The 23,724-nt window shown below is 57.1% G+C and overlaps 2 protein-coding genes across 2 annotated transcripts in view; both read left to right on the top strand.

Moving 5' to 3' along the window:
* LOC118916210 (zinc finger protein 709-like) overlaps positions 1-23,724 on the top strand; it is a 381,657-nt gene that overhangs the window by 106,161 nt on the left and 251,772 nt on the right. The window lies entirely within an intron of this gene.
* On the top strand, positions 17,852-23,634 carry LOC130680021 (ral-GDS-related protein-like). Its single transcript, XM_057489873.1, has 8 exons — positions 17,852-18,201; positions 18,958-19,173; positions 19,484-19,587; positions 20,073-20,142; positions 20,872-20,937; positions 21,281-21,349; positions 22,217-22,559; positions 22,926-23,634. Exons 1-7 carry the CDS (start codon positions 17,905-17,907, stop codon positions 22,340-22,342), a joined length of 948 nt encoding a protein of 315 aa, XP_057345856.1. The 5' UTR covers positions 17,852-17,904; the 3' UTR covers positions 22,343-22,559; positions 22,926-23,634.

Raw genomic sequence — 23,724 nt, 5'->3', positions numbered from 1 at the left:
GTCCCTGAGGCCCATGAGGGCCTCGTCTGTCTCCCTCCCTGGCTCCACTTGACTGTGGTCCTGGCGTCCATTGAGGACCCAGGGCACAGACCACTGGTGAGTGCTGGGGCTGGCGTGGCATTGGCCGCAGAGCAGGCGTCTGTGGCTGAGAAGGGTCGGCGTCTCCCCAGGGTCCCCTAAGCCTGTCACAGCCCCTCTGTGGCCTCTGGGTTCTCATGTGCACATAGAGGGTTGCCGTCAGCCTGGCAGGCGGGCCTCCCAGGTGAGAAGGATCCAGGGAGCACAAGATAGGCTTCAGCTTTGTGCCCCCCACAGTCATGTGAGGGGAGCCGTGCTGATAGCCAGCTGACAGTGAGGGCTCAGGGCACCCTGGGAGGCAGAGGGACCTCCCCTGACCCTCTCAGGGCGGCGGCCGTGGCCGAAGGACCCGCATGAGTATGAGTGTGTGCTGGAGCTGGGGTCGCTCTAGGCCGAGAGCCTGCTGGAGGTGGGGACAGCGTAGGTGCCAGGGGGCTTGGGCAAGGCATCCATCCACCACGGTCTGGTTCTGGGAGGCCTCGTGGGAGGGGAGTATGAGCACCTGAGTGTCGTGCACCTTGCAGAAGGCGAGGGCCATGTTCAGGCGATGGCCGCAGTCCCCCAGGGCATCCCAGGATATGAAGAAGCAGGTGAGCGTGGCGTGGCCAGGGTCAGGGCGGTGGGGTGACCCTGCACCTGCCCTGGTCCCACAAGCTCTGAACTGCCAGCTCTGGTTTGAACAGGAGGAGGGCGAGAGCAGATGGGTACAAGGGGGAAGTTGGAGGATAGGAGCAGGGACCACAGGAACTGGGACTGGCCAAAAGCCAACCCTGGGAGGGACCAGGAGGGGAGAGCAGGGCGAAGGAAAGGTGGAAGCCGCACAGGGTGGTCCAAGGTAGATGGGGCTGCGGGTGTGGGGTTCAGGGGAGGCTCTGTGGGCACCCCTGAGGCAGGCGGGGACTCATCACCTCCCCACACCGGTGGCACAGGGCATGGTCCCACTGCTCGGACTGATCCTGTACGACGCCTTAGAGAAACAACAGGAACATCATGTGGACGTGAGTGACCGAGCAGCGCTCAGGGGGTCAGGATGGTGGGCTTTAGGGAGGAGAGAGCCCCCAGTGAGCCTGGACATCTCAGCACCAGCCACCCCACTCCTGAGTCCCCCCTCCAGGTGAGTTTCTGGGCTGGGGCAATTGGCACGGGGTGGGCTGCTCCCCAGCCTCAGGGAAGCTTCGGGCCATGCTGGGTGTCGGGGTGTCCTAAAGACGGGTGCGGTTGGAATCCCGCTCCACTGCCGATGGGTCGTGTCAGACAGAATGGTGTTTCCACGCCCCTCTGGGACCCAGCCTCCTCCTCTGTGAGTAGGTGACGCCCAGGAGCCTTCCTGAGACAGGGACCCCCCGGGTGCTGGTGATTGACAGGACCCTCCGCACAGGGCACAGGGCCCGGAGCCCAGAGGGCAGTGGGGACGGGGTGGAAGCAGGATAATGGGGGGAACCCCGGATGACCTGCCTCTTCTGATCACCCGTGCGTGGCCCTGTAGCTGCTGTCATCGGGCCCGCGGCCCTGCCGGTGTCCTGGCTGCATGTGGAGGAGAGCTGCTTCCCCTCCGGGCAGGCGGCCCCTGGCGCCCCAGGACCCCAGTCTGCTTGCTGCTCCTCCTGAGCCTCTGCTGGGGCAGCTGCTCTGGCACCTCCTCCGTCGGCCGCCTCAGGCAGCTCCCCCGGGCTGCCGCTGCCTCCTCAAGGACCCATATGTAGCTGCGGCGCACCTGGCCACCTTCGTGCTGGGTCGTGCCCTCTGCTCGTGGCCCGTTGGACAGAGGCGAGCCGCCCCACCGTGTGGAGGCTGTTCCCCTTCGTGTAGGTGGCCTCCCGCCGTGACACCAACTCCTGCCTGGGCGCCGTCACTCACCGAGTCGTAGCCACAGGGTTCCAGGAATATGTGGGGGCTGTCCTCACCAGGCCCGGCCTTTCCCGGGACGGACATAGACGCGGTGCAGTGCCGCGTGGGACCACGGCCTCCTGGTGCCCAGCGGAGGCATCCGAGGATGCAGGGGTGGCCGACTGTCACAGGGTCCCGGGGCTTGCTTACAGGGGAGCCCCCTGTACAACTTCCTCCCCTCATCCCTCAGAAATAGCCTCCCCAGGCGCAGTGTGGTCTGGGTGTTGTCTCTGAGGTTTATGGTTCCTGGGGGTTGGGGTCATCTCTGTGCAGAATGTAATAAATGCTGAACGGATCGCCACCACACTGCTGTTTCTTCTCAAAGTTCTGCCCCTCCTGCGGACTTCGTGTGCCCCAGCCCACCCCACCCCAGCCCTCAAACTCTCTGATGCAGGGTGGCCCTCACCTCCGCCAGGTTGTCCTCCATCCTGTGTCCTCCCCCCGTAAGGTGCTGAGGAAGAGCGGGGTGCTCCAAGCCCCAGGCTGGCACACCTCGGCAGCACTGTGGAGGCCTGTTCAAACAGAAACTGAACCTTCTTTCCTGTCACCTATAGATTATGATCAGACACCGAAACTTGTTGATTAGAAGCCCCAGGGTGTCTCCTCACGTCTGGGACACCACTGCAGATGTACCCAAGTAGATCCCAGGGCTGCAGGGCGCCAGTCTAGCACTGTCCCACTTAATGAGACACAGCTGCTCCACACATTCCAGAAAATTCCTTTGCGAAAAACTTTGAACTTGGTCTCTCAAAGCACCTCCAAGAGGTGCACGCCTTCCATTGGGGGGGCTTTGTCTGAGCCCACTTTCTCCATGCTTCACACCTCAGAGCACCCCCCAAAGCTCCCGGGTTCCCTGTCCTCCCCCATGGTGCCTCTCAGCCGCCCATCCCCAGGCCAGGCTGGTGTGAGGCCCCTGGTGTCCCGCTCCTGGGTCCTGGCTGAGCAGCCTGACGTCTGCGACAAAAGACTGGGGAGGCTGAGCGGAGGCACTTGGCTCTGATTCTCCCCATACGCTCCCCCAGGACTCTCAGGATGTGTTCACCCTCCCAGGAGGGGAGGCCTGGCCTGGAGGGGAGCTCCAGGATCAGCACAAACACCCCCTTGGGGGGCTCCACGATGGAGAGAGTCTCCAGGCCTTATGCTGCAGGTGGAGCCCCAGATTGGGACTGGGGAAGTGGAAGTGGGCCCTCCTGACAGCCTCACGCGACCAGGTGACAGGAGGTAAAATCGGGACACCCAGGCCACCCCACCCTCCTTCCCCTGGCCCTGCCCACAGCACCCTCAGAGCCATCTGCCTACACGGTGATCCCAAGGGATGACCTCAGACTCCCCGGCCACATAGGGAGGTAGGTTTGGGCAGGAGGAGGGCAGGCGGGACCCTGGCAGGGCTGTGGCGCAGGTCAGACCTGTCATCCTGCACGGCCCACCCGCCTCAACCTGACACAGAAGAGCTTCTGGGCCCAGAAACAAAGCAGCATCCCTGGGCCTGGTGGGTGGTCACTGGGGCAGCGGTCCGTCCTCCCCCGGTGTGTGCAGGGGCCCCAAGCGTGACACGGCCTGGGCTGCTGGTGCTGGGCCACCAGGCTCACACGACTGTGTGGCCACCCTGACTGTGGGCTGCAGCGCACCTTCCCCACCCGGCGTGTGCTGGGGAGGTGGCAGGGCCCTCTGGCCCCTGGTGCGCTCCTCTGCACCCAGGCACCGGCTCTGGGGGCTCCCCGTCTTTGGGCTCTTCAGAGAAGCTGATGATGGAGTTCTTGTTCACAGGCTCAGAGAATGAACTTTGCAAACACTCAAGGTAGGAGAGCATGTGCGAGGCTTTTATTTAGAGATAAAGCAGAGGACAGAGCTCCTGGCTTGCCCCTGCCCAGAGGGGACAAGATAGCCCCGGGGTGATGCACAGTCTAGGGGATTTATAGGCAGGTGAGAGACAAAGGGCCAGGGATGCAGACCTGCTAAATGGTCCCCGAATGCTTATCTTTGAAGAGACACTAAGTCTCTTATCAGTCTTCCAGATTATTTTGCTTACTTGCCAGTATTACTTGCCTACATTGCATATCATTTGATTAGGGCTAGAGGAAGAAAAGCAGCATCTGGGTAAAGATAAAGAAAATAAGCCGGGCCTTTTATCAGGCTATGGTACATTTTACAATAACCTCATTTAATCGACACAATGAAGACATGGGCTATGCTGGGGTCTTTTCTTATGTGGGGGATATTCAAACATTTCAGGCCAAGTTACTCCCGGATTTTTAGTTTTAATTAATCTCACACAAGAGTGCTTATATTACTTTACAGAATGAATGTGACTGACTTTGCTTAATTGTTCAATATGGAGTTTCAGTAGGGGTTTTATTCCGGAGGCCCTCACCCTACTCTGTCTGCACCCACGGTCCCTGCCTCACTAGCACTGAGGCTCCGTGGCTTCCCTCCCCAGCTGCCATTCCCTCCTAGTTCCTCCTCCAGGCTTCCCTTCTGCACTCCCCAAGCTCTCTGATCCCATGCTCGCACCCCTCTCCCCCTGCCCTCCCAGCCTTCTCCTTCCCCCATCCCTCCCCTGGACTGGGACTCCTGTTAGGAGGGCGTTGTGTATTCTCCTGGGTTCTTGTCCCCGCTGCAGCAAAGAACTGAGGGGCAGAGACACAGCAGTGAAGTACAGTAGAAGTTTTATTTACAGAGAGAAAGTGCACACTCAGAGAGAGGGGAGTGTGGGCTACCTCAGAGAGGGAGGTGCACTGAAAGGATGGGGGTTCCCCTATTAAGGAGTTTTCAGGAATGTGACAAAGGGCTAGGGGCGTGGACCTGTGAAGTGGTCTCAAGATGAGACATGAAGTTTCTTATCAGTCCTCCGTGTAATTATGCACAATTAGCTAAACACAAGAAATGCCCTGCTCTGATGGATTCCCTCCAGGAGAGCAGCTTCCTGATTAGGGAGCATATCAGTTAAGACTGCCTTCCCTGCCTCCAAGGTGGGCTGAGTTATTGTGTGTTTGCTAAAGCGTATGTTAAGTGTGGATAAAATGAAAGTTCCTGTGGCCAGGATTGTCACCTGGGCCTAGTCGGCTAGCTCACCACTCATGTGGTCAATATGTTGCTATTGACTCTACAGAAAGAGCTCCACCCAGTGCTCTGGGTGACACGGTGACACGGCCGCGAGGCTGCAGGAGAGCAGAGCAGAGGCTGGAGTGGTGGCAGCACCGAGGTCAGAGCCCCAGAGGATGGCTGTGTGGGATGGCTGTGTAGGCAGGGAGGCCCAGAGGCAGAGACCCACTTGCTGCATGCAGACTCGCTCTGACTGGATGGGATGGTAGTGATTGACCTGCCACTGTGGAAATAAAGTTGGGTATAACCCTTTCACCCCCAGAACGTTTTACTGTCATTTCTTTGGTCACACTGAATCCATAGTGAACTTGCCCAGGGTTGGAACCCATCGGCAGTGCATTAAAACTCTTACTTCTTCACTTCCTGGGTTTTGAAATGCAATCTTAGCTTTAAGATAGAACCTTTCCTGTCTTTACTGTGCTGTTTATGGCTGGGCTAGCTTGCTAAGTGAACTGTCCCGTCCGCAAATTACTTGATTAGGGGATGGAGGAGGAAAAACCGCGTATAGGTAAAGTTAAAAAAATAAGCTGGGCCTTTTACTTTTAGCAGGCTAAGTGAGTCTTACCTTAGTCAATGACATGATTTACAAAACACATAAAGACAAGGGTATGCTGAGAGACTTTCCATAGTCAAGCATTCCAGGCCAGTTACTCCTGGCTTCTGGAACTTTAACTGATCTCACTGGAGAATGCCTATATTCTTAGTTTGCTACTTTTACCCTAGAGAAGGGACAAGCAGAAGGTGCCAAAGAGCCCCATGCACCTTATTAAGAAGTGCAGACTGTATTCCATAGGCAATACCGGGCCCGAGAAGGATTTTGAGCAGGGAAACATGATCACTCTCCTCTTATAGGTAGGTCATCTAGCAGTAGTGAGGGGAAAGAATTTAAGTGGGAGGCACTGAAGGACTGGGGGTCAAGTAGGAGGCCACTGCACAGCTTAGGGGAGAGACGGTGAGGGCTTGGAAACCCAGTGTGGTGGTGAGAACTGAGAGGAGACACAGACGTGAGAAAGAGCAAAGTCCGCGGAACCCGGGCCTGACTCTCTATGCGCAGGATGGAAGGGGAAGGCGTCCCCTGGTCCTGGGATGGCTGGGGTCAGGTACCGATACTGGTAAGAAAGTTGTGGGCAGAGGAAGATAACTGACTAAGTTTGGAAGATTTTAGGTTTGGGATACTTGTGAGTAACCTAGGAAGAATTAATATTGTCAAAATGGTAATCCTACCTAAGGCAATCTACAGATTCAAATGCCAACCCTATCAGAATACCAACAGCATTCTTTAACAAACCGGAACCAATCGTTCTAAACTTCATAGGGAACCACAGAAGACCCCGAATAGCCAAAGCAATCCTGAGAAGGAAGAATAAAGCCGGGGGGATGTTACTTCCAACCTTCAAATCTTAGTAGATCTTCATAAAAAGTCAAGATCTACTACAATGTAGTATTACCCCAGATATTAACCCAAACATATATGGTCAATTAATAGATGATAAAGGAGCCATGGATTTATAGTGGGGAAATGACAGACTCTTCAACAGCTGGTGTTGGCAAAACTGGACAGCTACATGTAAGAGAATGAAACTGGATCATTGTCTAACCCCATACACAAAAGGAAAGTCAAAATGGGTCAAAGACCTGAATGTACATCATGAAACCATAAAACTCTTAGAAAAAAAACATAGGAAAAAATCTCCTGGACAGAAACAGGAGCAACTTCTTCATGAACGTATCTCCCCAGGCAAGGGAAACAAAAGCAAAAATGAACAAATGGGACTATATCAAGCTGAAAAGCTTCTGTACAGCAAAGGACACCATCCACAGAACAAAAAGACATCCTACAGTATGGTAGAGTATGTTCATACATGACATATCCGATAAAGGGTTGACATCCAAAATATATAAAGACCTCACGGACCTCAAGAGACAAAAAGCAAATAATCCATTTAAAAAATGGGCACAGGATTAGAACAGACACTTCTCCAAAGAAGAAATTCAGATGGCCAACAGGCACATGAAAAGATGCTCCGCATCGCTAATCATCAGAGAAATGCAAATTAAAACCACAATGATACATCACCTTACACCAGTAAGGATGACCGCCATCCAAAAGACAAACAACAAATGTTGGCGAGGATGTGGAGAAAGGGGAACCGTCTTACACTGCTGGTGGGAATGTAAATTAGTTCAACCATTGTGGAAAGCAGTATGGAGGTTCCTCAAAAATCTCCAAATAGAAATACGATTGACCCTGGAATTCCACTCCTAGGAATTTACACTAACAATGCAGCAGCCCACTTTGAAAAAGACATATGCACCCCTGTTTATCATAGCACAATTTACAATAGCCAAGAAACGGAAGCAACCTAAGTGTCCCTCAGTAGATGAGTGGATAAAGAAGATGTGGTACATATACACAATGGAATATTATACAGCCAGAAGAAGAAGAAAATCCTACCATTTGCAACAACATATATGGAGCTAGAGGGTATTATGCTCAGTGAAATAAGCCAGGAAGAGAAAGACAAGTATCAAATGATTTCACTCATCTGTGGAATATAAAAACAAAGAAAAAAACCCTGAAGGAACAAAACAGCAGCAGACTTGCAGAACCCAAGAATGGACGCACAGTTACCAAAGGGAAAGGGACTGGGGAGGATGGGTGGGAAGGGAGGGATCAGTGGAAAAAAGGGGCATTATTATTAGCAGACATAATATAGGGGGGCCACGGGGAGGGCTGTACAACACAGAGAAGACAAGTAGTGATTCTATAGCATCTTACTACGCTGACGGACACTGACTGTAATCGGGTATGTGGGGGGTACTTGATGATGGGGGGAGTCTAGTAAACATAATGTTGCTCATGTAACTGTAGCTTGATACCAAAAAATAATCATAATAACAACTTAATAGAAAATTGAAAAAAAATATTATCATTTAAATTTGAAGGAGGGATTAAACAATTTCTAGATAAGCAAAAGCTGAGAGAATTTAGCTCCCACCAACCATCTCTACAGTGTATTTTCGAGGGACTGCTATAGATGGAAGAGTTCCTAACATTAAATAGCTGTCGCCAGAAGTAACAAAAGGGGATAGACAAAGAGCACAGAATATGACACCTAATATATAAAGAATGAGGAGGGAAAATTAAAACAACAGCCTCCTTTAGATTGTTTGTAATAGCATACTTAAGTGAGTTAAGTTACATTCTTAGATAGTAAGGAAGGTACCCTTTACCTTTTGGTAACCACGAACCTAAAGCCTGCAATGGCAATAAGTACAAACCTATCGATAATCACCCAAAATGTAAATGGTCTGAATGCACCAATCAAAACACACAGAGTCACTGAATGGATAAAAAAACAAGACCCATGTATATACTGTCTACAAGAGACTCGCTTCAAACCCGAAGACATACTCAGACTAAGAGTGAAGGGATGGAAAAATATATTTCATGCAAATAATAGGGAGAAAAAAGCAGGTGTTGCAGTACTTGTATTGAACAAAATAGACATTAAAACAAAGAAAGTCACAAGAGACAAGGACAGACATTACATAACGATAAAGGGGTCAATCCAACAAGAGGGTATAACCATTATAAATATCTATGCACCCAACACAGGAGCACCTACATATGTGAAACAAATATAAACAGAATTAAAAGGGGAAATAGAATGCAATGCATTCATTTTAGAAGACTTCAACACTCCACTCACTCCAAAGAACAGATCAACCAGACAGAAAATAAGGAGACAGAGGCATTGAACAACACATTGGAACAGATGGACCTTACACATCTACAGAACTCTCCACTCAAAAGCAGCAGGATACACATTCTTCTCAAGTGCATACAGAACATTTACAAAAATAGATCATATACTAGGCCACAAAAAGAGCCTCAGAAAATTCGAAAAGATTGAAATTGTACCAACCAGCTTCTCAGACCACAAGGGTATGAAACTAGAAATTAATTACACAAAGACGATGAAATGGCCTACAATCACATGGAGGCTTAACAACATGCTCCTAAATAACCAGTACATCAATGACCAAATAAAAACAGAGATCAATCAATATATGGCGAGAAATGACAACAATAATTCAACAATGCAAAATCTATGGGACTCACCGAAGGTGTGCTAAAAAGGAAGTATATTGCACCAAAGGCCTACCTCGGGGAAGAACAACAATCCCAAAGGAACACTCTAAACTCACAATTAACCAAACTAGACAAAGAAGAAAAATTGAGGCCCAAAGTCAGTAGAAGGAGGGACATAATAAAGAGTAGAGCAGAAATAAATAAAATAGAGAAGAATAAAACAATAGAATCAATGAAAGCAGGAGCTGCTTCTTCGAGAAAATAAACAAAATAGTAAACCCCTAGCCAGACTTACCAATAAAAAAAGAGAGTCTACACATATGAACAGAATCAGAAATGAGAAAGGAAAAATCAGTACTGACACCACAGAAATATGAAGAATTATGAGAGAATACTACGAAAAATTATATGGAAAGAAACTGGATAACCTAGAAGAAATGGTCAACTTTCGAGAAAAACGCAACCTCCCACGGCTGAGCCACGAAGAAACAAAACCTGAACAGACCGGTGACCGGCAAGGACACTGAATCGGGAATCCCCAACGGCAAGGACGACAGGCACCTCAGGAAAACACTTTCAATTCTGAAGGCGCGGCCTCCGGCGGCCTGTGCCCCGCCGCCCCGCCGCGGGTCCCGCCGGACCCCTCAGCTCGCCCGGCCCTCGCCCTCGAGGCCGCCGCCGAGAACCTCCACACGCGGCAAGACGCCCTCCGGCCTCCCCGCCTGCGCGGCCCCCGGATTCCCCGTCCCGGGCGGCGGCGGCAGGGCGGCGGCGCGACCCCCGGCCGGGCCCAGCGAGGACCCACCACCCGCCGAGCCCTCGCACGGCCGCCCCCTCACCGGCTCCCCCGCGCCCGCAGGCGGAGGCAGAGGTCCCCGCGCCCCGTCCGGGCCCCGCCGCGCCCCGCGGCCACGTACCTTCCGGCCCGCAGAGCCGTCACTGTCGCCCTCACCCCTGAAGCGGGGCCCGCTCTGGACGCTCCGCCGCAGGTCCGCCGGGAGGAAGGCGCAGCCGAGCACAGCGCGGGTCCATCCTCACGTGGTCGCCGCGGGGCCCGCTGCGCGGACGGGATGGCGGCGCGGAGCATGGACGGAACCGCGGGAGCTGCCTCTGCTACGCCGCTCGCGAGGCTACCGACTCTTGAATGTGGCGGCGGCGGCGGCGGCGGCGGCGGCGCCTGCAGCTACTAAGCAGCCGCCGGGCTCACTGGTTCTGCGCGCTCGCCAATGGCTGCCTGCTCCGCGGCGCCGCCTTGCTTACTGGCCACGAGTGCCGTCAGTCGGAGGCGCCTGCTCGCGACCTGCACGCTCAGTGGCCGCGAGGGCCATCAGGCGCGGGCTGTCATTTTCTTCGATATTCTTTCTAATTTTCCATGAGATGACCCACGCGTTAGTTTTTTTTTAATTCATTCATTTATTTATTTAGGTGTCCTTAATACACAATCACATGGGCAACAACGTGGTTACTAGATTCCCCCCATTATCAAGTCCATTACAGTCACTGACAATCCGCGTAGGGAGACGCTGTAGAGTCACTGCTTGTCGTCTCCGTGTTGTACCGCCCTCCCCGCGCCCCTCCTGCATTATGTGTGCTGATCCTGATGCCCCTCATTCCCCTTGTCCCTCCCTCCTCACCCACCCTCCCGAGTCCCTTTCCCTTTGGTAACTGTCAGTCCACTCTTGGGTTCTGTGAGTCTGCTGCTGTTTTGTTCCTTCAGTTTTTGCTTTGTTCTTATGCTCCACACGAGTGAAATCATTTGGTGCTTGTCTTTCTCCGCCTGGCTTGTTTCACTGAGCATAATACCCTCTAGCTCCGTCCATGTTGTTGCAAATGGTAGGATTCGTTTTCTTCCTATGGCTGAATAATATTCCATGGTGTATATGTACCACATCTTCTTTATCCATTCATCTACTGAGGGACACTTAGGTTGCCTCCATTTCTTGGCTATTGTAAATAACTCACCTGTTATTAAGTTATTTAATTTTCAAGGGATTGGGGATTTTCTACATATCTTTCTATTACTGATTTGTGATTTAATGCACTACGGTCAGAGAACAAACATATTTTGTATGATTTCAATTCTTTGAAATTTAGTTCAGTTTTGTGATCTATGTGATCAATACGTTATATGCTCCTGAAAATTCTGTTGTTGTGGAGTGTAATGTTCTATTAGTGTTAACTAGATCTAGTTGGTGGATACCATTCAGTTTTTCTACATCTTTGCTGAGTTTTTTTTATCTACTTGTCCTATCAGTTACTGAGAAAAAAAGTGTTGACATATCCAAGTAGATTCATGGACTTGTCTGTGCTTTCCCTTTAGTTACATTAGTTTTTCTTTTCTTTCTGTTAGCATTTTGGGATGCTTTTAGTAGGTGCATTAATATATCTTCTTGGTGAGTTTATACTTTCATCATTATGTATGGAGATGGGTGTGAGCGCGCGGCCCGGTCCCTCTACCTCTGCGTGTCTTCGGCGCGGGCGCCCCGGCACTTGCAGAGCGCACCTGCTGTTGCGGGAGAGCAGCGCGGGACGCGCGGCAGCAGGGTGCCCAGGGCCGGCAGGCGGGGCTCGAGACCACGGACACCACCCTCGGACGACGGGCACGCCCAGGGGCCCAGGGACGGTGGTCCCCTCCTGTGGGGCCGGGCCTGCCCTACCTCCCTACCGTGGCCAGGAGGGGAAAAGCCCTGCCTCCGGGAGCACCGCCCGGGCCCGGGGACGGGGGGTCTAAGGCTGGCGCTGGCCGGCGGGTGGGGGCGAGTGGAGGCGATCGGAGCGCAGGGCTTAGGGGCTCCCGCGCTGCGGAGGGAGCACAAGGCCTGCCTGCGGGGTGGGGGACTCGCCGGCCTGCCCGCGGGTTGGCCCTGCCTCTGGGCGGGGATGCCAGGCTGAAGGCAGGGGTGCCCACCGCCACCCCCAGCCCCCGGACGCGTGTGGGGGTGGGGGACGAGGCCCGGCAGCTGCAGGTGGTCACGGTGGGGCGGGGAAGGGGCTGGCCGAGGGGGGGGCACCCGCTGTGAGTGGGCGGGAGGGGCAGGCGGCCGCGGACTCACTTGTCCCCTCCCGGCAAGCCCCAGGAGCTCTTTTCTCCCACTTTCTCTCTAAATAAAAGCCCCCCTGGCTTTATTTCCTACCTTGATCAGTGTTTGCGAAGTTCATTCTTTGACTCTGGGAACAAGAACCCCGGTATCATTTTAGTCTGTTAAAATTCCCCGTTCTGCCCCCTCATTGTTTCTGTGTCCCATCAAGTATTTTATCAGACGTTTTCTGTTTTATATTCCTGTGAATTACTTCCCTTTCCCTTTGAAGTCGCAGACCCTCACCCTTTCTCCTTGGTTCAGGATGACACACAGACCTCATTCTCCCTGCGTAACTCCAGGGAGGGGAGATCCCAGGGCAAAACACCTTTGAAAGCGAAATCAGGCAAAGGGAGAAATAGTGTTCAAAAGCCGTTTATTGCCTACAAGCAGTCGCCCTGCGTCTCTCTCTCTCTCTTTCTCTCCTGCTGCAGTAGAACAGAGCCAATACTCCCACCAAGCTCTCTGGTCCAGGGAAGCCCTCGCTAGCCCACGTAATTACCCACTGACGGAGACGGACTACTTCTCTCCACCCCTTGGAAACCCCTGTTGATATGGACATGCACTAAAGCCAGGCCAAGAGATTCTGCAAATATTGCAATTTTACCCACACCCTGTCTGTGGAACAGATGTCTATGGCTTCCCTGTATGTACTTAACTAAATTTTGTTACTTTTTCTCCTGTTAATCTGTTTCATGTCAATCTGTTTCTTACTCCAGCTAAGGGAACCTCAGGGAGAGAAGAAATTCTTCCTGTCACCACTGGTCAAGTAGCTATGTTTACCAAGGGCTGACCCAGGACCTCCATCTTTTTGTTGAAAGGAGCAGGATCGTGTGGAGAAAATGGAAATTATAGCCAGGCTTCTTGCCTGGGTGTCACACATTGTAGACCTGAAGGGCCTGTTAGCACGTCTATGGGATGTTTACAGAGAGGCTGGTCAGTCTTGGGAGTGTTAGGCAGAAAAATAGATATGGGCGGGATGAGAGACAATTAAGGCCAGTAAAGTTCACTAAAAAAGGGACTCGAAAAGCATTCTGTCCCAGGGGACTGAGGAGGAGCAGAAAAGAAAATCAGAAAGCTAGTGAATCGGTGCAGGAATGTCTGCTTGGACCCCTGCAAGCTGCTGCTTCATGTGTCTGCACCCCAGCCCCTCTCCCACGATTTCCCCTGGAAAAGCCCTGACCGCTTGCGTGTCAGGAGGACGGTGGTTCTCTAAGGCAGGAGCCTGCCACTCCCTCGTTTGCTAGCAAGTCAATAAACTATCCTTTCCTTTCCTCAAAACCTTGTCATTGTGTTTTGTGATTTGACCTCAGGGACGAGGACCGGGTCTTGGTATCAGGAGCAGCAACCCCCCCCACCCTGACCAAGTGCCCGCAGTGCCACTCCTTCAGTGTCAGAGGCCACAGGGCCGAGCTGTCAGGGACGCAGAGCTCCCGGCTTCCTCCTTGCTAGCCACAGGGGACTGTGCCGGCCAGGAGTTCGTGCTGTGTGGCAGGGCAAGTACAAGCCTCTAGAACTCCCTCCAAAGTATATATTGAAAGCAGTAATGCCTTCCAGGAGAGGTTACAGACTGGAGTTACCACCAAGGACTTGGAAGAAGTCGGGGTGGTGATTTCCACATACCCTTATTGAAGTCACTCACTTGGCCTACTCAGAAAACGGATGAATCTTGGAGATGACAGTGCATGATGGTCACCGTGATGGGAGTGTCTCAGATTGCAGTTACTGCTGCACGTGGGGCTTCGTCACTTGGTCCCCAAGCGCCCAGTGTGTAAGTATTGGTCAGGAAAATGCTCTTTGTTCTCTTCCTGTGAGTAAAGTCCAGCAGGGCAGTTAGCTTTCAGCCGGCAAGGAGAGAAAACTATCTCAGAGGCATATCAGACCTCCAGACTTAGGTTGTCACTTAGTCAGAAGGAACCTTCATCTCCTTTTCCTTCCAGAAGCTGTCACACTGGCCCATCCCAGTGATGGCACTATGCCCATTGGACCCAGTGATCAGGAAGTACAACTTGTCTAAGCACACTGATAGAGCAGTCACGTGTCAGAAGGTGGGAAATAAATCCAACAAAAATTCAGGGGCCTTTCGTCATCGAGAAGTTTCTAGAAGTCTATCGTGTGGGCATGCCTAGCTCTCCTAAGGTGATGAATGAGGTGCGGTACCTGGACCCTCCTCCACTCCTCACACACAAAGGGCACAGCAGCCTGGTAGACCACCTCGGATTTCAGAGGCAGCATAGACCTCATTTCCAGAGTGCTACTCTGACCCATTTACTAATTGGTCTGAAAAGCACCTAGTTGGAGAGCAGCCTGGACCTTTGGAAGGTGGAAGGCAGTAGATGGCAATACCTGGATCCCCTCTCATTGCTGCCCCTTCCAGGTGCACACCTGAAAACGGCCTAGCTGGGGACTGACCTGCCAAGATCACAAGGCCCGGACCCCGGCCAGGCTTGCGTGCTGTTCCACGCGCCGTGCCAAGCCCGGTTGGCATTCCTCCATCTCTGAGTCTGTGCGTCGCACACACGTGACACCAGCCCCCAGGAGCTGGAGGGGTCATTCATGTATCCCTGGGGATGTCCCTAGGGAGGAATGTCTGGCATGACCCTCCCTGTGCAGGTTGGGACATTGGGCAGCTCCTGGGAGATGCTATGGCTTCAGCAGGACAGGGAACTGGTGACAAAAAGCGGCCTGAGCTCAGCTCTTGTCTCCTCAGAGCTGGGACCCTGGTGTCATTGCCAAAGAGCGAGGGGAGGGCTCTGGTGGAGATCTGCTTAGTCGTGCAGGGCAAGGGCCAGGAGGGTGGGCAGTCAGCAGCCCAGAGGGGCATGTGGGCGTGTCTGAAGGCAGGGAGGGGCCCAGGAAATGGACCCTCGAAGAAGTGATGTCACTGAAGATACGCCCAGTAGAACCTGAATTGTGACCCGGACGGAACCCAGCTCCTGGTCGCAGACCCCAGTCCTGCTCACTTGACCGGAGGTGCTCGACAGAGCAACATGCGGTCTTGTTGTGCGGAGCCTTCTGAAGGCGTGGGAGTCAGGGAAGCCGAGAGAGAGAGTCTTCCTGCTCGCTGTGGGCGTTGGCTGAGAGACCACCTCCCAAGCCTCTTTCTGTGTCTCCCGAGGAGCCCCGAGGTAACACAGGGCAGCCCAGAGCGGGCCACTCCAGGGCCAGGACACTGTGTGACCCATCACGGCTGACCTTCCCCCCGGCTCCTTGTGTGTGTGCGGTGGGCGTGGGGCATGGGGGGACTGAAGGCTGGGGAGCAGGGGGGCACTCAGTGTCACAGCTCTGGTCTCAACACTCAGTAGTGGAGGTGAGTGTGGGGACCAGGTACTTCCACCCACATGATAATCCTGAGCCCGGGGGGGGGGCCTCTTCTTCCCCCAGGGACTGGAGGTCTAGGCAGATGGCCCTGTGTGCCTGATCTCGGGGGCAGGGTTTGGGTTCCACATGGTCCCCTGCGGGGAGGTCCACGCAGCCCCGGGTGCCTCCTCACCCGCTACCAAGCTCTGGCTTTGCAGAGCTCCACCCTGGGGAGGGTGGAGGAGCTGATGGGTGGATGGACCCACCTACTCCATCTCCCTGGACCAGGGACAGGCTGCCTACACCCCAGGACCCCATTCCAAGCCTGGTAACCTGCTGGGGCCCTCCCAGGGCTGCCCCACGAGATTGGTCAACAGACCCACTCCAGAGGGCCTGGAACCTCGCTCCCGGGGGCACCACGTGCCGCTCCTTGCTTGCATCCCACGGGGCTGGGGGCGCTCGGGTGAGCTGCAAACCTCCCTTGTCCTGGTGGGTCCTGGGTTTCCCACTGACTATATCCCTGCTGCCCCCCTCAGCGTGAACCTGAGCCATCTGTCCATGGGACTGAGGTCCCCAGGCGCAGGGCTCCCCGGACAGGCGCGAGGAGGAAGGGGAGAAAGCGCACGGGACGAGTGGAACCAGCTCCAAACACCAGCCGGAGCGCTCCCGAGGCCACCCTCCCTCCCGAGGACGCTGGCCAGCCCACACGTGTGAAAGAGAAGCAGGGACTGTTCAGGACAAGGTCATCTTCAGGGGCAACCCTCAGCTGGAATGCTTCTTGGCCCCTACTCTCTGCAAAGGATGCTGACCAGCCAGCCACGGGCCAGCGGCTCCCCCGGTGAGCACCCACCCCCTCCTGGGCACAGTCGGGCCTCTGCCCACAGCCCGCGGTGTGTCTTGAGTGTCCCCACATGTGTCTGAGCCTCTGCGTGCTCCTCTGACAGGCAGGGTGACTGGCGGTCAGCCTGCTAAGGTGCCCATGGGGAACACGGGAGGAGCTTAGAGGGGCTCCCCTGGCGCCCGGCAGTGCAGAAAGGACTGCCGGCCAAGCTGGGCCACTTTGGGGCTTACTTCTCTGTACCCGATGAAAAGCCTTTGGCCTCACCCGTCAGTGGCCTGGAGCCTGGCTCATTTGGAAAAGCACATGGGAAGCAGCCTTTGGAACAGAGGCTTGCGATTCCCTGTGGCTGTGTCCGGACCTTGTCCTCACCCTGGCCACATGGGGGACCTCTGGCGATAGCAGAGCGGTACCTGGGAAGGTTCGGGTAGGACTTCCTTCAGCCACAATAGGTATGCAGCACCCACTTTGTGCAGACCCTTTGGGGACACTTAGCATAACTGAGCGAAGGAAGCAGACACAGTACTGGGACCCCGGCCCGTGTGGAATCAGGCAGTCACTTCAGGCGTCATCCACAGGTCACAGCCGGGAAGCATCACGGGCGATACCCTCACGGCCTCCTCATGTAATGGGGGGCATGACGAGGGGCCAGAGGAGGATCTGAGAAAGTGAGCATTCACTGGGCCAGGAGGGGGCACTGCCTGTGTGCACAAAATGGGCGGAGGAGGCGTGTAGGCCTTGGGGCAGGGGGCGCACAGCAGAGCCCAGCAGGTCACTCATCTTTGGATTCCCATGGACGGGCTGACGACTGGGGACTTCCTATTCGGGAGGATGGGAAAGGATGGGGTCCCAGGAGAGGCACGCAGGGTCAGGAAGGGGGAGGGGCAGGTGCCCGGACAGGCAGGGGAGTGCACAGCGGCCAGGCCCACACAAGGCTGGGCAGGGAGGGCAGTGTGGGGGGTAAGACCAGGCTTCTCACTCTGCCACCCCCTGCGCTTCCCCCAGCCCCAGGATTGGCTGGGCTAGGCGCCTGGCCTGGGAGCCCGAGCATGTGCCCTGCACCATCGATACCAGCCAGCTTTCATCCACCCTGGTGGGCCAAGACCTCCACCACTTGGTCCAGGAGGAGCACCTGGGGCCCACGGTGGCAGAGCTGGAAGGTGAGGGGCTGCGGCCAGAGGACCAAGTAGGGTGGGCTTCCCAGACTGGGGTTCCCTTCAAGGCAGTCAGGGCTCTTCTGGCATTGTGAGGCACGGGGAATCAGGCCCGCGGCGACCCTTTCTCTGTGCCCTGCTCCAGAACCACGGCAGATGCAGCTGGCTCCAGAGACACGGGGAGGGCCGACTTCGTGGCTAGAGCCCATCCAGGAGCTTCCTGAGACCCCTGTGCTGGAGCGACGGACCGTGTCACCTGCCTCAGTCCCTGCAGAGCCGGAGGATGTCCCAGCAGTGGCCTCAGCCCCGCTGGCAGGCCCTGAGCTGGAGCCCCATGAGCCCTCGGGCCTGGGGCCCAGGGCACTTGCTGGAATGGCACCAGGCGTGGCAGAGCCAGGTCCCGGTCCAGAGCCCACAAGCCCCTGTGCTGCGAGCCCCTGGGACATCCCAGGACTGGTCTCAGGCCCCGAGCTGGAGCCCCATGAGTCCTCGGGTGCGGGGCCCGTGTCACCTGCAGGAATGGCACAGGGCCTGGCAGAGCCAGAGGTGGTCCTGGAGCCCACCAGCCCCTGTGCCGTGAGCACCCGGGATTTGCCGAGGGAGGAGGAGCGGACCATCCTGGCATTTGCCCCCCGCCTGGTGTCCGAGCAGCTGACCCTGATGTGTGCGGTGAGTGGAGCGGGCTCTCGGGGTCGGGCGTGGGCCTTCCCTGTGTCACGGGCTGCCCCAGACCGGCCGTCCCCTGACGTGGACTCCTGTGATGTGGGCCCACGTCCCAGCTTCCCCACGGACTCACCATGTGCCCTGAGAGAATCTCCTCACCCCCAAGCCCTCAATGTCCACACGGGGACAGTAGGGCTGGCCCTTAGGGATCCTTGCAGACCAATGAGGAGGAGCGGAGGGAAGGTGGGCAGGGCCTGGCCGGGCAGGGAGGGGCAGGGCAGGGGAAGGGTGCTCAGGGAGGTGCTGCCAGGGCCTAAGGTCCTCGGGCCATTGGCCTGGCAGGCTCCTATGGCCTCCGCACTTCAGAGGCCCCTGCCATGGACCTGACTGCGTGGGAGACACAGACACCAACAAAGGTCCTGGGTGGACTTGTTTCAGGGGAAACTGCACCTGAGTGGGGAGCGGGATCCACGGGGTGGCAGAATGGGAGGCAGATGCCCCAGGACGGGCAGGCATGAGCCGCCTTGTGCCTCAGGGAGGACGTGAGTGAGGGTGCCTGTGAGCAAAGCCCCTCGGTGCCCCACCACTGTGGGGTCCTGTGCATCTGATCCTGGGCGCCTCAGTGGACGGGGTCTGAAGTCCGGACGGCCACAAGGCTCACAGCACGTCCCCAGCTGCCTGGGCCCCAGCTCTGACCAGTGACCCTGCCTGGGAACAGGGGCACCAGGGGCACAGCTGGATGACACCTCTTGCAATCCCCAGGAGCTGTACAGTAGGGTTGAATATGGTGAGTGCAAGGCCTACGTAGAGAGACACCCACTGATGGAAGACATTTTGCTCCTGGCCCCCAACATCCATCACATCATCAAGCAGTGTGCTGCCACGTTTTATTTGGTCATCTCCTCCTGCCTCGGGGGCCCGAGCACGACAGCCCAGGGCAGGGCCCGAGTGGTGGAGTTCTGGATCCAGGTGGCTAAGGTGTGTCATGGGACGGTCCCCAGGGTCCCCTCCTTGGCCAGTTCGCAGGATGGGTGCCTGCGGTCTACCCTGCACGGTCCCTGGGCCCTCCTGCCAGGGGCGTGCGGACCTGGGCTCGCAGGCCCCGGGGGTGGGACAGCCATCCCTGGCCCCTTCCTTGGGTTGAGCTGCAGTCCTCCACCCAGGAGGGCTGCTCAGCAGGTACCAGGTGTGCTGGGCTCCCTGGGTGTCTGTCTCCTTAAGGACAGGAGTTCATGGGGGGACAGAGCAGAGAAGCAGGCCACGCTCTCAGCTCTGTCTTCCCTCCCAGGAGTGTCTGGCTCTCAGAAATTTCGAGTCCTTCCGTGCCATTCTCTACGCCCTGCAGTGCCCTGGTCTACGTCGTCTGGAGAACACCTGGGGACATGTTTCCTGGTGGGTAGCCCTGTCCCTGGGACCAGGGCACCTGAGTGGACAGGGACAACCCTACACCTTGCAGTGTCCCTCAGTGGGCTGGGACTTTCTGGGAGGTGGCAGAGCCTAGGGGCGGGGATGGCGGGCTCTTGGGGGCCCCTGTGGGTTAGGCCACGGGTTCCCCCGCAGGAATCAGTTTCCTGCAATGTCAGGTGTGGGTTGAAGCCCACTGGAGATCTGGAGCTTGTGCTCTGCAGCAGGAGGTCTCTGCCCCAAGGACAGCGACCTTGCCCAAAGCAGATTCGCCCCTGGGAGAACTGGGAATGGAGGCCCCGGGTGGAAACATGAAGCCCCCTCCGCAGGCCACGGATTTCCAGGGCTCAGGGCCGTGGTGGAAAGCCTCCTGCGGGCTAGTGGGCCTTCTAGGATCTCCAGGAAAAGGGGTCGGCCCCGAGACTCTCCGCCTGCTGGCCACATGTGTCCCTCCTCCTCTCCCCTCCCCATAGGAAGAGCTCCTGGATCTACAAAAAACTTAGAAAGAGGGACAAAGGGCTTAAAAGGGAGCAGCTCCTCAAGGTAAATGGGGGCTGGAGGTCTGGAAGGGAGGGGTCCCTGGGGCAAGTCCTCTGCCGCGCTGTGGCAAAGCTTTGGGGAGGACTCGAGGAGTGCGGGGTGAGACGGGGAAGTTGATGGGGAAAGTAGGGTCCCCCAGGCCCATGAGGGCCTCGTCTGTCTCCCTCCCTGGCTCCACTTGACTGCGGGCCTGGCATCCAGTGAGGACCCAGGGGACAGACCCCCGGTCAGGGCTGGGGCTGGCGTGGGGTCGGCAGCAGGGGTGGGGCCTGTGGCTGAGCAAGGTTGGCTTCTCCCCTGGGTCCTCTGAGCCTGTCACGGCCCCTCTGTGGCCTCGGGCTCCTCATGTGCACATGGAGGGTTGCCGTCAGCCTGGCGGGCGGGCCTCCCAGGTGAGCAGGGTCCAGGGAGCACAAGACGGGCTTCAGCTTTGTGCCCCCCACAGTCATGTGAGGGGAGCCGTGCTGATAGCCAGCTGACAGTGAGTGCTCAGGGCACCCTGGGAGGCAGAGGGACCTCCCCTGACCCTCTCAGGGCGGCGGCCGTGGCCCAAGGACCCGCATGAGTATGAGTGTGTCCTGGAGCTGGGGTCGCTCTAGGCCGAGAGCCTGCTGGAGGTGGGGACAGCGTAGGTGCCAGGGGGCTCGGGCAAGGCATCCATCCACCACGGTCTGGTTCTGGGAGGCCTCGTGGGAGGGGAGCATGAGCACCTGAGTGTCGTGCACCTTGCAGGAGGCGAGGGCCATGTTGAGGCGATGGCCGCAGTCCCCCAGGGCATCCCAGGATATGAAGAAGCAGGTGAGCGTGGCGTGGCCAGGGTCAGGGCGGTGGGGTGACCCTGCACCTGCTCCTCGTCCCACAAGCTCTGAACTGCCAGCTCTGGTGTGACCAGGAGGAGGGCGAGAGCAGATGGGTACAAGGGGGAAGTTGGAGGACAGGAGCAGGGACCACAGGACCTGGGACTGGCCAAAAGCCAACCCTGGGAGGGACCAGGAGGGGAGAGCAGGGCGAAGGGAGGGGAGGGAGGCCGCACAGGGTGGTCCAAGGTAGCTGGGGGCTGCGGGTGTGGGGTTCAGGGGAGGCTCTGTGGGCACCCCTGAGGCAGGCGGGGACTCATCACCTCCCCACCCCGGTGGCACAGGGCATGGTCCCGTTCCTTGGACTGATCCTGTACGACGCCATAGAGAAACACCAGGAACATCATGACGACGTGAGTGACCCAGCAGGGCTCAGTGGGGGCAGGATGGTGAGCTTTAGGGAGGAGAGAGCCCTCAGTGAGCCCGGACCTCTCAGCACCGGGCCACCACCCTCCTGAGTCCCCCCTCCACCCCAGGACCTGGGCTTCTTGGAGAGGACTGCCATAAGGACCCACCTAAGCCCCGGTCCTGGCCCCAGGGCAGGTGGGGCTGAGGGCTCCAGGGGGCAGCATGTGGGCAGGACTGGTCTCCCCCTCAGGCCCTGCCCACGGGGAGGGATGCTGCTCCTTCAGGGCAGGAAGCACATCGGGGGTCTGGCAGTGCCTTCCCACCTGAGGCCTCAGCTCCCCAGTGCAGTCCCCGCTTCTCGGTAGCCCCGAGCCTGGGCCAGGCCCGGGTGCTGTTTCCGGGGAGGCCTGCCCCTTGGAGGGCCCTGGCGGTCCTCCACCTTGAGAAAGGGTGGGGACGTTCCGGCCTCGTTCTGGGCTCAGGGGGCTGTTTCCGATGTACTTTGGCCGCCTTGCTGCCTTCCAGGGAGATGGTATAAAATAGAGAGAGTTGAGTGCCCAGCCATGAAAGGTGAGGGATGTAGTCAAGACCCCCTGGGCAGGACCTCGTCCGGGCCATCCCCTGGGTCTAACGTGTGTTGAGAGAGTTAAGACACGCGGGGCTCAGGACACTAAAGGCTTTGTCAGGTGGGGGATGGGGTGGCATCAAGGCCGCCTTCCTGGAGGAGGAGCTGGAGACCCAACAGTGGGAACAGGCAGGGCTGGATGGCATTGGAAGGAAGGCGGGTTTCCGTGAGCAAAGATCCGGGACCATCCCAGTGCCCCACTCCTCACCCCCCTCCTTGTCTGCATCCTGTCCTTCCTCTGCCCCAGGTCACTGACTTCCTAGAGGAGATCTTCACATACAGGTTCCTGGCCAGTCAGTATGACCTGGAGCCCAAGGAGCGCTTCCAGTCCTTTCTCCAGACAGTGGAGCTCCTGGATGCGGACGAGAGGTGAGGCTGCCAGGAGTGGGGTGTGGGCTGTAGCTGCCGGCAGGCTCTGGGGGAAGGGCCCCCTGCCATGTGGCTCCAGGGGCTCACAGGTGTCCCTCTGTCCTGCAGCTACCGCCTGACCTGGGAGCTGGAGCCCCCAGGCCAGAGGGCAGGCAGAAAGGGACTGTTAAACTTCTTCAGGTCCCTCAAGATTTAAACTTTCAGGCCAGGGCCAGGGCCAGGTGAGTTTCTGGGCTGGGGCGATCGGGAGGGGGTGGGCTGCTGCCCAGCCTCAGGGAAGCTTCGGGCCATGCTGGGTGCGGGGGCGTCCTAAAGACGGGTGCGGCTGGGGTCCCAGCTCCACTGCCGATGGGTCGTGTCAGGCTGAAGGGTGGTTCCCCGCCCCTCTGGGACCCAGTTTCCTCCTCTGTGAGTAGGTGACGCTCAGGAGCCTTCCCGAGACAGGGACCCCCCGGGTGCTGGTGATTGACAGGACCCTCCGCACAGGGCCCGGAGCCCAGAGGGCAGTGGGGACGGGGTGGAAGCAGGGTAACGGGGGGAACCCCGGATAACCTGCCTCTTCTGATCACCCGTGCGTGGCCCTGTAGCTGCTGTCATCGGGCCCGCGGCCCTGCCGGTGTCCTGGCTGCATGTGGAGGAGAGCTGCTTCCCCTCCGGGCAGGCGGCCCCTGGCGCCCCAGGACCCCAGTCTGCTTGCTGCTCCTCCTCCTCCCGCTGCTCATCCTGAGCCTCTGCTGGGGCAGCTGCTCTGGCACCTCCTCCGTCGGCCGACTCGGGCAGCTCCCCGGGCTGCCACTGTATCCTCAAGGACCCGTATGTAGCTGCGGCGCACCTGGCCACCTTCGTGCTGTGTCGTCCCCTCTGCTCGTGGCCCGTTGGACAGAGGCGAGCCGCCCCCTTCGTGCAGGTGGCCTCCCGCCGTGACACCAACTCCTGCCTGGGCGCCGTCACTCACCGAGTCGTAGCCACAGGGTTCCAGGAATAGGTGGAGGCTGTCCTCACCAGGCCCGGCCTTTCCCGGGACGGACATAGACGCGGCGCAGTGCCGCGTGGGACCACGGCCTCCTGGTGCCCAGCGGAGGCATCCGAGGATGCAGGGGTGGCCGACTGTCGCAGGGTCCCGGGGCTTGCTTACAGGGGAGCCCCCTGTACAACTTCCTCCCCTCATCCCTCAGAAATAGCCTCCCCAGGCGCAGTGTGGTCTGGGTGTTGTCTCTGAGGTTTATGGTTCCTTGGGGCTTGGGGACATCCCTGTGCAGAATGTAATAAATGCTGAACGGATCGCCACCACACTGCTCTTTCTTCTCAAAGTTCTGCCCCTCCTGCGGACTTCGTGTGCCCCAGCCCACCCCACCCCAGCCCTCAAACTCTCTGATGCAGGGTGGC

This window comes from Manis pentadactyla, chromosome 12, assembly GCF_030020395.1.
Source record: "Manis pentadactyla isolate mManPen7 chromosome 12, mManPen7.hap1, whole genome shotgun sequence".
Lineage (NCBI taxonomy): Eukaryota > Metazoa > Chordata > Mammalia > Pholidota > Manidae > Manis > Manis pentadactyla.
Note: the sequence above shows the minus strand (reverse complement) of the source record. Positions and strands in the feature narration are given on the sequence as shown.